Raw genomic sequence first — 13,285 nt, 5'->3', positions numbered from 1 at the left:
ACTGAGACTAGTTCTTGTACAAACTCTTTCCCAACTTAACCAAATCAGGGAGGAGCCGTTCTCAGTACAAAGGATTATCATTAAACAATTATTATTTTCTGTTGAGATATTGTACGATAGGGGAGAATGTAAAACTTAGATAAAATTACTGGGAAGATATAAATCTAACACAACGTTAAAATAAACTTTCACAATGATGTTAATAGATGAAGTACATACCTGACTTTCCCCAAATAGCAACTCAATAACGAATGAATGTTATCCGATCTGGGTGGATTTTTGTAGGGCAAGAAATGGGGGAACGCATGTGCATTTCAATTTGCACAGAACTCGCGTGCACCGGGTTACCATGATGCGTTAGGGCCATCGGTTTTATAGTCATCTGCTTTGTTTTTTTATCATCAAATTTCATTTTTCCAGATACGGTAATGTTAAATTTTAGAAACTTTGACAAAAATTACCCAGATATTTTAATGACATCTTTTCATGCAATATTACTTGGGGTGACGTTTCTTTTGCAGTTCAGTATACATTGAATGCCATGTTAAAAAACATCGGAATTAAAGAAAAACTTTTCCCCCAGTTTCCCTATCAAGTTTTTGAAGTTTTAATTGCAAAATTTCTCAGTCAAGAGGAAAGAATTTCTTTCTGACTTTGATGCACATAAAAATAAGTTGTTTCAAAAGCCCCATTTCCAGGCTGCTACTTGTCTGTCACCCCCAACCCCCAAAAGTAAGTTGTTTTCTCTCATGAAAAACAGTTTGAGAGCCGACAAGGATACTAATTTTTCTGTTCTTCATCATTTTTTATCTGAAATTGAAACAAATACAAAAAATAAGAGACAAACCTGCCAACTGAACAACTTCGAGAACAACGTTCATTTATATCAGTACATGACGCTTGTGCATATAGATCATTAATATACATAATTAATATGTCACACACTTCAGTGATTGGAGGGACAACAGCCACATGGCAACAAAAGAACTGGGCCCTGTTCCTCAAAGCGATCTTAGCGCTATGATGATCGTAAGACTATGCAAAAGTATGGGACTTACGATCACCTTAGTGCTAAGATCGCTTTGACGAACGGTGCCCAGGTTTTTACCAATGTCATATTTAAAAACAACTATGTACTACAACTGGGACGAGATACATGGCAACATGGTTATCAAACTATACATATTGCAATATTTTATCTGTGTTCCAGCATATTGGGTAAAAAGTATATAAGAGTGAGTGAGTGAGTTGGGTTTAACACCGCTTTTAACAGTATTCCAGTTATATCGCAGCGTGTCAGCTCAATGTGGGAGGAAAGCCCGAAGTGATGCAGGTCTCAGACGTTTACCACTTTGGTGAAACCCACGAGCACGGGTATGGTGCTGACAAACCTAGAAACATAATCGGGGGAACCGGGATTCAAACCCACAATCATAGGTTTCTGGCGTGCCCAAGGTAAAGTATATAACAAGTTTTGTTATTATTTGTATTATTTAACTTAAAATCTACGAAGAAATTCATTCACAAATGATGTTTACCTTCAAAATTGATTGACATAACGTCAGAATGTGGAAGTGATTTTTCTATCATGTTATCTCCGCTGTATCCATGACTACAAAATGCCGGCCACTGACCATGCTGTGTCATATTTACTTTAGTATGTAGACAATAGGATCTACATGTACAATCAGTGTCCAACACTTTACAGCTCCCAATCTATAGAATACTTATCGCAATATACAGCAATAAGAATTTTGGCCAATACACAGCCCTAATAGCAATGTGCCAGGTCAGCACATCCTGGTAGTTGTGCCCCGGAGCACCTAGCTTCACCCCAGCATGGACTTGAGGTGGGCCTCACCTCTCTGTCTCTGTGTGTCAATTTGGCCTGAGTGAGTGAGTGAGTGAGTGAGTGAGTGAGTGAGTGAGTGAGTGAGTGAGTGAGTGAGTGAGTGAGTGAGTGAGTGAGTGAGTGAGTGAGTGAGTGAGTGAGTGAGTGAGTATGTGTGAGTGAGTATGGTTTTACGCCGCTTTTAGCAATATTCCAGCAATATCATGACGGGGCACACCAGAAATGGGCTTCACACTTTTGACCAATGTAGGGACTCGAACCCAGGTCTTCAGCATAACAAGCGAACTTTCTAACCACTAGAATACCCCACTGCTCCGTGTCAATTTGGACCAAGGCTTATTCATTTAAGTTCACAAGACCAAGATACAACTATCAACATAAACATTCCTAAAACCATAACACCATCTTGCCAGGCTTGTTTAGGAGGCCAAAAGTTTAGGAGGCTAACAAGATGTACAATGCAAGCTGAAACAGGGATTAGAATCTGCCTGTGTAATAATGGCAAAAACTAATTAAAGAATAACTTTAAGATGGCATGGCTGGAGGTTAATTTACCTGTTTAAAATAAGTGTTATATAGGACAATAGCTGTGATGACTTGTGAGATACCATGATCTGACTGCACCTTGCCTACCTGTTGAACAATGTGCATCTGTTTGAAGACTTTACCAATTCTTTTTCTCTCTCAGTTTTCTTTTACAGTGGTTGCCATAATGATAGTTCTTCGATCTGATTTATTTACCAGTTTGTTTACCACACAGTATTTATTAGGTTTTCACTAGAGCTGCAATCCAAAAGCCTCTCACAGATAGGTAACATAACAGTAATGATTGAACAACCATTTTGATGCTCACTCTATTGTAAATGGTTTGTTGGTTGGTTTGTTGTTTAACGCCGCACTCAGCAATATTCCAGCTATATGACAGCGGTCTGTAAATAATCGAGTCTGGACTAGACAATCCAGTGATTGATATCATGAGCATCCCCTCTATTATAGAAAAAAACAACTTGCCTCGTTTGTAAGCAATGCTATTTTCTCCTGTAGCTTGGCACATTCAGCCTGAAAAGAAGCAAGTTTTAGGTCAATGTTGCTGTATCTAAATATACATGACAAGTAGAGGTGTAACGATACGGGAGGGTCGCGATACGATACATATCACGATACAGTGTTTACTGGTACAAGCTGATGTCTTTCTGCTCTCTAAAAGATGTGACAAGTACAGCTGAAGAAGATATAAGGTGTTTATTTACTGTTATAGCAAATTGTCAGCAATACAGTGTATGTTTTACTGAAACAACAAACTGGCTTTGAAATTGTTAAACGTATTTCATGTTTTTAAAGTACCGTATTTTCTTGAGTATAGTGCACACCCATGTATAATGAGCACCCCCTCTAGAGGGTTCAATATTTTGGAAAAAAAAGAAATTTGAATATTATGCGCAGAAAAGAATTACACCGTATCCCTTCAGCAAAGTCCGGCAAACGAACGGGTGATGAGAAACTTCGTCAGTACAAATTCGAAATTTGAGATAAAAAATCACCAGACATGTTGATTTACCGTTTAAATTGTATTTTTTGTTCAGCTAGGCATTGTTTTATATCCAGGGATTAAGATTACCTTGTTTATTTTCTTGTAACCTAAGCCGGACACAGCAATCAGCTGTACACACGTGTTCTTGGAATCTACCGGTGATTCGGTCAAGACACACCCAATGATATAACTTTACAGGATTTTAATGCAAGGATCGGAAAAAGTTGTATCTGAAACTACTTTTTTATCAGGAATAATATATTCCAATATCTTGTTAATTTAGATGCAGCTTTTACTAAACATATTTAAAATAATAATAACCCTAAGCGAAGCAGCTGATCGCTATTGCCGGGTATTATTTTTTACATGGAACCAGTCTGACCAGTCACCGTCAAGGCTCCCATGCACGTGATCGCTTGATCGCGAGAATTACGTGTTGACATAGAATCGTCCAACAAAAAACAAATATAACTTTTAACGAATCAAAGTATGGCATTTATGATATATGTATCCATTCTCTGTCAACTAAAGTTCGTTTCAAGGCGTCAATAGCGGTAATCTGACCGTGGTTGCTGTTAATAACGTTGAGTTGTGCGATCTTCCGATCGCTTCACACACGATTTCGCCGAAATTAATTAAAACAATATTAAAAGGAATTTTGAATAAAATTAATGAAATAAGTTACAAACATAAGTCCAGATATACAAAGAACACTTTTTATAGCCAGACAGTGTAATTACATGAATAATTTGCGAACTTCAGTATTGATTTGTTGACATGGTATTTCCGGTGTTACGTGCACGGTAATGTCTTTCCATGGGGGAAAAACATCAAAACTCATTAAGTAAAACTGTGTTATGAAAATATCGTATGTATCGCGATACATGCTTTCCAAATCGATGCATCGTATCGTGGGCTGTGCATCGGGATACAATACTGTATCGCCGTATCGTTACACCACTAATGACAAGAAGTGTTTGTTTGTTGTTTAACACCACACTCAGCAATGTTCCAGCTGTATGACGGCGGTCTGTAAATAATCAAGTCTGGACAAGACAATCCAGTGATAAATATCATGAGCTTTCACCTCTAAAGTGGGATACGATGACATGCATCAACCAAGTCAGCGACCGATGACCACCCGATCATGTTAGTCGTCTCTTACGACAAGCATAGTCACCTTTTACGGCAAGCATGGGTAGCTTAAGACCTATTCTACTCCAGATCATCACGGGCTGACAAGAAGTGACACTCAACGGTTACTATAGCGACATGCTGAAATATAAAGGTAATGTGAGTCAGTATTCACGTCCCCTACCTGTGATGCTGCCAGGTGGTTGCGAGTCTCCTGCAGGTCTTCCTGGGCACGCTCTTGCTGCTCACTCATGTGTTCCATGCTGTCTTGTACCACCGACATCTGTGACAACACAAACACACATCTCACAAACACAAGGGGCAATGGGACTTGAAATGGATATAAAATATAATTGAAGAACGGTGGAAATGAAAAATCTGATGTCAACAAATGTACAATTGACACATAATGGATGCTTTTGCAGGGTCCATCCATAAAATTTGTGAGTCTGTGGTAGGATTCGAACCACTGAACGTCTGATCTGAGGCAAGACGCCTTGTCCACCTGACCAAAGAGGTAAGGATATCATCTGTGGGATGACTCCTTCACTTTCATTACAGGAACCCCTCTCACCTCCACATCAAACTTGATCTTGACAGTTGCGGCCTCCTCCTGCAGTTGGAGCACTTGTTGTTCCAGGGAGGCCAGGTGCTGGACCTGATTGTTGTGGGCAGACTGCAAGATGTCGTGCTGCTGCGTCTTGTTGGTCAGTCGCGACTCCAGGGTGAGCTGCTCCTCCTTCAGACTGCCCAGCTTCGTCTTCTGGTCCTGGATGGTGTTCCACAGACTTGCCACTGATGCCTGGTGGTGCAGTGGAGAGTTAAACACACGGGCCAACATTTGGTTAAAGACGCAAAGATATGCACGCATGCACAAGTTATTTGCACCACAAATCAAGCTGGATGGTGTTCCACAGACTTGCCACTGATGCCTGGTGGTGCAGTGGAGAGTTAAACACACCGGCCAACATTTGGTCACAGACGCAAAGACATGCACGCATGCACAAGTTATTTGCACCACAAATCAATGAAGAATTTTGTTCCGAATTTTGATACAAATTCCTGTGCAGGAAGGTTCAGCCCTGAACCAAACAATTTTAGAAATTAATCAAACAGCAGTTTCTCTTCCTTTTAGCAGCCAACAGTACGTGAGTATTGTTTTATGCCGCTTTTTGCAATATTCAACCAATATCAACAGAAATGGGCTTCATGTATTGTACCCATGTGGGGAATCGAACCCGGGTCTTCGGCGTGACGAGTGAACACTTTAACCACAAGGCTACCCCACTGCCCCCACACACAAACAGGCACCTGAAGAGGCTAATGTAGACAGCTCTGACAACGTCCTTACCCGATCTTTAGCCAGCTCCTTCTCCAGGGACGTGATGGTGGCCGCGGACTTGTCCAGCTCCTGCTTCAGGAGGTCCTCGGTGTTGTGGTGGGCGTCGCACTCGTTCTGCAGGAGGGTGGCGGCCGACTTGAGGTTATTGATCTCATCCAGGAACTTGCCAGCCTGCTGCTCCTGACTTGCCGAGTCCGTCCTGATCTGAGTCCGCAGGGTCTCAAGGTCACAGTCTTTCTGTTCAACCTGGTCCTCCAGGCTCTAAACATCAGTAACAACGAGGCTGATGATACCAGTGCTCACACAGTTCCAGCATCTGGGGCTATGGTAATATCAAGGCTCTTTTACCTGGGCCTTGTACACCCTTATACACCAACTTCACAGAATATTAGAATATATTCTCTATTTAATACTTAGCCTGCAGTACATTAAGCATCAGCAATAAGCATAATGTAATGAATGCCTAAGTAAACAATATAACATTGTGTGGTGCGCATTGGTCGCAATGAAAGATACGCCAAAATATCTTTGACACCCACCCAACCTGAATCCCGGTACCTACAGACCTGACCTACCTCAATCCTGGGACCCACAAACCTGACCTACCCCAATACTAGCACCCACAGACCTGACCTACCTGAATCTCGGTACCCACAGACCTGAAGTACCTGAATCTCGGTACCCACAGACCTGACCTACCTGAATCTCGGTACCCACAGACCCCATCTACCCGAATCTTGGTACCCACAGACCCCATTTACCTGAATCTCGGTACCAACAGACCCGACCTACCTGAATCTCGGTACTCACAGACCAGACCTACCTGAGACTCCGTACACATAGGACCCGACCTACCTGAGACTCCGTACACAAAGACCCGACCTACCTGAGTCTCAGTACCCACAGACCCGACCTACCTGAATCTCAGTACCCACAGACCAGACCTATCTGAATCTCGGTACTCACAGACCCGACCTACCTGAGTCTCAGTACCCACAGACCAGACCTACCTGAATCTCAGTACCCACAGACCAGACCTACCTGAATCTCAGTACTCACAGACCAGACCTATCTGAATCTCGGTACCCACAGACCCGACCTACCTGAATCTCAGTACACACAGACCTGACCTACCTGAATCTCAGTACACACAGACCCGACCTACCTGAATCTCAGTACACACAGACCAGACCTACCTGAATCTCGGTACACACAGACCCGACCTACCTGAATCTCAGTACACACAGACCAGACCTACCTGAATCTCAGTACACACAGACCCGACCTACCTGAATCTCAGTACCCACAGACCCGAATCTCAGTACACACAGACCCGACCTACCCGAATCTCAGTACACACAGACCCGACCTACCTGAATCTCAGTACACACAGACCCGACCTACCTGAATCTCAGTACACACAGACCAGACCTACCTGAATCTCGGTACACACAGACCCGACCTACCCGAATCTCGGTACCCACAGACCCGACCTACCCGAATCTCAGTACCCACAGACCCGACCTACCCGAATCTCGGTACACACAGACCCGACCTACCTGAATCTCGGTACCCACAGACCAGACCTACCTGAATCTCGGTACACACAGACCCGACCTACCCGAATCTCGGTACCCACAGACCCGACCTACCCGAATCTCAGTACCCACAGACCCGACCTACCCGAATCTCGGTACACACAGACCCGACCTACCCGAATCTCGGTACCCACAGACCCGAATCTCAGTACCCACAGACCCGACCTACCTGAATCATGGCCTGCAGTTTGTTCTGTTTTTCTATCCCGTCCTTATTCTTGTCTTCCAGTTCCTTGATGCAGCTCTCCTGGAACTGGACTGTCAGCTGTTTGTTCTCCATGTTTTCCTGTCATGAATTACGGAAAAACGTCAGAATTCCTTAACAATCCTTATGTTAATACTTTGCCAAAACCTGAGGCAAAACATATTTTTTCAGTATTTTCTGGAACGAAAACCCAAATCCTCCTGTCCATCCAACCAACTGACATTTTTTTTATTTTATTCTTCGAAGTTTATCTATTTTTTAATATGCAATCCATTGTCACCAATCACGTTTCATATGTCATGAATTTAAAGTATAACTTGTCAAAATATTTTTTCTAATTTTTGCATTTGGTTGGAAACAAAAATGGGGCTTCTAATTTTTTTTCACATTTGTTTAGGGAAAAGGTCTCTGAAGTGAGCATCAGCCCTCACCAGTGCCATGTCCAAATCTTTGCTGAGGCCCTCATTAAGCTTTTGGACCTGCTCAAACTCCATTGAGATCTTCATCAACTGAAAGAAGGAAAGACATTAATTTGAGTCACATCTAATGTTGCACAACTTGTTTCCTGTCAATTTGCATTGGTTCTGATTAATGTAGCACCATGAGCAATCGTTTGATGGAAGAAACCTGGTGCATTATAATTGGTCTAAATAATGATAACAAATGTGATAAGAGGACAAAGTCATCAATATCCCCCGAAATGGTAAATATATATTTGTTGAAAAAAAATAATCAAAAGGCACCAGTTCACCATTAGGCCTGTCAATGTACCAAGTTTACTGAAGAAATATTGTATGTTTTTCAAGATCTGCTCCGGAAACGAGCACTACTGTCATTTTCAGTCTTAACCTTAGTTGTTGTCATGGAAACTCAAAATATATATGACCCGTGAAGATTCCGGGGTAGAATAGGTCTTCAGCAACCCATACTTGCCATAAAAGGCGACTATGCTTGTCGTAAAAGGCGACTAATGGGATCGGGTGGTCAGGCTCGCTGACTTGGTTGATACATGTCATCGATCCAAATTGGGTGGATCGATGCTCATGATGTCAATCACTGGATTGTCTGGTCCAGACTTGATTATTTTACAGATCGCCGTCATATAGCTGGAATATTGCTGAGTGTGGCGTTAAACAACAACAACAACAACAAAATATATATATATATCTAAAATCCTCAACTATCAAAAGGCACCAATTCACCACTAGACCTATAAATGTACCAAGTTTGGTGAAGAAATATTGAACACTTTTCAAGATCTGCTCCGGAAATGTCATCTTGAGCAGATGGACACACGGTTGGTGTCAATTTTAATACCCCCGCAAAACGCGTTGCGGGTGATGATGAAAATAATGTCGCTTTGTGTGGTGTGGACCTATTCTGTCTGGGACTGTGAGGTGGACCTACTTGTGTCTCGAGCGTCGTGATGGCCTTCTGCCTCGACTCCTCGGCCACCCGGTCCCTCTTCTCCATGTCCGCCTTCTCTTTGTCCACCCACTTGATCATCACACGCAGGTCCGACGCCTCCTCGCCGTTTACTGTCACAATACAAACAGCAGATAGTGTTGTCCTCATGACTACATTACGCAACTTGTCCAGTTTACCAAACAGGTATCAATAAAGCATTGTGTCTCTTCACTGGAAACCATACAGATGTCTTCTTGACAGCCCAATGTGTGCTGTGATTCATGGAGTAGGATACACGCCAGGTTGCTGCTCAACCCATTCTCATCAACCATTGATGCCTCTTAGAACATATCAGGTGTCTCATTCAAGAAGCATGAGGGAGTGAGTATGGTTTTACGCCGCTTTTAGCAATATTCCAGCAATATCACGGCGGGGGGCACCAGAAATGGGCTTCATACATTGTACCCATGTCGGGAATCAAACCCAGGTCTTCAGCGTGAGGAGCGAACGCTTTAACCACTAGGCTACCCTACCACCCCTCGGGAAGCATGAAGTCCTGACGGTCAGTTCTATCTTCTTGTCCCCAAAGGATCTTCACACATAGGGACATTAACTGACCATTACCCTCAGGCCAAATGACCCTTAACCCAAGACACAATGACTTTTACCCAAAGACCCCGAAAAACATTTACTCAAACATACCATCACCTTTACCCCAAGGCCCAATGACTATTGTCCTTTAACTATGATATGACATTTATGTCTTTCATCATGTCTTTCAACACCCAATGCACTTAACTCCAATACAACCTGATACTTAATCTTAGACTTGATGGTTAAATCTGTCATGTCAACTGAAGTCTGATACATTCAAACTGGCTATGACCTTGACCTTTACATGAACGCTCAATGTCTGAAAGCTCCAAGTGCAATAAAACAAATATGTTTGATAAGCTGACCTTCACCTCTTCATCAATAACTGACCTTCACCCCTTCATCAACAATTGACTTCACCTCTTCAGCAACAACTGACCTTTCACCCCTTAATCAACTGACTTTCACCCCTTCATCAATAACTGATCCTCACCCCTTCATCAACAACTGACCTTCGCCTCTTCATCAACAACTGACCTTCACCCCTTCATCAATAACTGACCTTCACCCCTTCATCAATAACTGACTTTCACCCCTTCATCAACATCTGACTTCATCTCTTCATCAACAACTGACCTTTCAAACCTTAATCAACTGACCTTCACCCCTTCATCAATAACTGACCTTCACCCCTTCATCAATAACTGACCTTCACCCCTTAAACAAAGACTGATCTTCACCCTTCAACAATAACCAAACATTCACCCCTTGACCTTCAATCACGAACTGACCTCTGGATGTCTCCCGTGTTTCTTCCAAGTCCTTCTTCATCTTGGCAGCTGAGTTTTCATACTCCTCCACTTCAATGGCTCTCTCACTCCTCTCCTTTTTCAAGATCTGACACACACAACATATAAACATCAAATAAACATCATATAAACACCCCACATTCGGTATCTACGAGTGAGCAATATTTCAGCAATATTTCAGCACTATCACTACAGGGACACCCAAAATGGGCTTCACACATTGTACCAATGTGGGGAATGGAACTGGGTCGTGATGAGCGAACACTTTAACCACTACGCTACCCCAACGCCCCTGGCATCTACGAAAACACAAAACATGTTTGTGAGTCTGTAATGGAGCCATGTTTATAAACCTATTCATTGGTATCGCTATTAAGTAAGAGACTTGTTTCTATAGGCATTAAGACCTATTGTGAGGTTTTACTTTCCAGTCGGGTTAAATCTCATAAACAGGTACGTTGTAATGTCCCTGGGAATTTATATAATATCCCAGGGATTTTATATAATGTCCTGGGTATTTTATTAATATAACTTCCGTTCAGATTGTAACATGTAATGAAATGTAAAATCAAAAGACAAATGTTTTCTTTATATTCCCGAGGATCGAACTCGCAACCTTCATATCTGTAGCCCAGTCCGTGTACCACGGAGCTACAGGTGTTGATAAGCCTCACTGGTTTTTAGAATGTCCTTTTCAAGATCCGTACGTCAGCGCGTTTCCTAAGGTTCATGGAAAGTATGTTCGAAACATAAAAATGTTGATGAATGTTGTTTTAAGTTTCTTTTTCCGGTTTATAAGCATGGAAAAACACTTTCCTTCGGTTTTGGTAGACAGAGCATGCCCTGGGGGTCGAGAAAAACCGCAGGGGCTTCGCCCCCTTGGTTTTCCCTCTCACCAGGGCATGCTCTGTCTACCAAAACCGCTTGAGGTGTTTTCTCCAATACTTAGAGCTGTACATGATTTTGGTAAAACCCAGTTACACGGGTATACTGACTGTTTGATAGGCATTCTAGAAACTGGTGAGTAAGTTAGAAAACGTAAAACTATATTATTGATAACAACTTCTGGTTTATTGCAATAGCAAAGTTTCGATGAACGTTTTGATGATTCTTCGACTGTTCTCAAGCTGCAGTGAGTATATTTCGTTTCAAAAGTACCACCAAGAAAGAGGCTGATGTGATGTTGCTAGCTGCACTGACCTTCTCCCCAGATCGTTCATTGCTACACTTACATCATTGAGCTGTTCTATCTGGCTCTCATACTTGAGTGTCTGTTGTCGGATTCTCATCACGTCACTCTCGTACTCCTCCAGGCGCTCGGACAGCTTGTTGTTGCTCTCCTGGATAACAACAAACATGGGTGAGTGAGGGAGCCGTGTGTCACTCTCCCTTTATCAGCAATATCACAAACATGGGGTGAGGGAGGGAGCCGTGTGTCACTCTCCCTTTATCAGCAATATCACAAACATGGGGTGAGTGAGGGAGCCGTGTGTCACTCTCCCTTTATCAGCAATATCACAAACATGGGGTGAGGGAGGGAGCCGTGTGTTACTCTCCTCTATCAGCAATATCACAAACATGGGGTGAGTGAGGGAGCTGTGTGTCAGTCTCCGTCTATCAGCAATATCACAAACATGGGGTGAGAGGGAGCTGTGTGTCAGTCTCCCTCTATCAGCAATATCACAAACATGGGGTGAGAGGGAGCTGTGTGTCAGTCTCCGTCTATCAGCAATATCACAAACATGGGGTGAGTGAGGGAGCCGTGTGTCACTCTCCCTTTATCAGCAATATCACAAACATGGGGTGAGGGAGGGAGCCGTGTGTCACTCTCCCTTTATCAGCAATATCACAAACATGGGGTGAGGGAGGGAGCCATGTGTCACTCTCCCTCTATCAGCAACATCACAAACATGGGGTGAGTGAGGGAGCCGTGTGTCACTCTCCCTTTATCAGCAATATCACAAACATGGGGTGAGGGAGGGAGCCGTGTGTTACTCTCCTCTATCAGCAACATCACAAACATGGGGTGAGTGAGGGAGCTGTGTGTCAGTCTCCCTCTATCAGCAACATCACAAACATGGAGTGAGAGGGAGCCGTGTGTCACTCTCCTCTATCAGTAATATCACAAACATGGGGTGAGAGGGAGCTGTGTGTCAGTCTCCGTCTATCAGCAATATCACAAACATGGGGTGAGAGAGGGAGCCGTGTGTCACTCTCCTCTATCAGCAACATCACAAACATGGGGTGAGTGAGGGAGCCGTGTGTCACTCTCCCTTTATCAGCAATATCACAAACATGGGGTGAGGGAGGGAGCCGTGTGTCACTCTCCCTTTATCAGCAATATCACAAACATGGGGTGAGAGAGGGAGCCGTGTGTCACTCTCCTCTATCAGCAACATCACAAACATGGGGTGAGTGAGGGAGCCGTGTGTCACTCTCCCTTTATCAGCAACATCACAAACATGGGGTGAGAGAGGGAGCCGTGTGTCACTCTCCTCTATCAGCAACATCACAAACATGGGGTGAGTGAGGGAGCCGTGTGTCACTCTCCCTTTATCAGCAATATCACAACCATGGGGTGAGAGAGGGAGCCGTGTGTCACTCTCCCTTTATCAGCAACATCACAAACATGGGGTGAGAGAGGGAGCCGTGTGTCACTCTCCTCTATCAGCAACATCACAAACATGGGGTGAGCGAGGGAGCCGTGTGTCACTCTCCCTTTATCAGCAATATCACAAACATGGGGTGAGGGAGGGAGCCGTGTGTCACTCTCCCTTTATCAGCAATATCACAAACATGGGGTGAGGGAGGGA

At 43.4% G+C, this 13,285-nt stretch overlaps 1 protein-coding gene across 3 annotated transcripts in view; it reads right to left on the bottom strand.

Annotated features, from left to right (window-relative positions):
• Positions 1-13,285, bottom strand: part of LOC124147277 (kinesin-like protein KIF15-B) — a 55,704-nt gene that overhangs the window by 8,084 nt on the left and 34,335 nt on the right. For all 3 annotated transcript variants that reach the window (XM_048380418.1, XM_048380419.1, XM_046517950.2), the window contains 10 exons: positions 11,705-11,812; positions 10,455-10,560; positions 9,070-9,200; positions 8,094-8,171; positions 7,627-7,743; positions 5,869-6,120; positions 5,092-5,319; positions 4,702-4,800; positions 2,864-2,911; positions 782-810 (listed from right to left, as the gene is read on the bottom strand). In XM_048380418.1, the coding sequence (XP_048236375.1) occupies positions 782-810; positions 2,864-2,911; positions 4,702-4,800; positions 5,092-5,319; positions 5,869-6,120; positions 7,627-7,743; positions 8,094-8,171; positions 9,070-9,200; positions 10,455-10,560; positions 11,705-11,812 (1,196 nt within the window). The remainder of the gene's footprint in view (positions 1-781; positions 811-2,863; positions 2,912-4,701; positions 4,801-5,091; positions 5,320-5,868; positions 6,121-7,626; positions 7,744-8,093; positions 8,172-9,069; positions 9,201-10,454; positions 10,561-11,704; positions 11,813-13,285) is intronic.

Source organism: Haliotis rufescens, unplaced genomic scaffold (assembly GCF_023055435.1).
Source record: "Haliotis rufescens isolate VD_foot unplaced genomic scaffold, xgHalRufe1.0.p SCAF_30, whole genome shotgun sequence".
NCBI classification, from domain to species: domain Eukaryota; kingdom Metazoa; phylum Mollusca; class Gastropoda; order Lepetellida; family Haliotidae; genus Haliotis; species Haliotis rufescens.
This window is presented reverse-complemented; position numbering and strand designations above follow the sequence as displayed.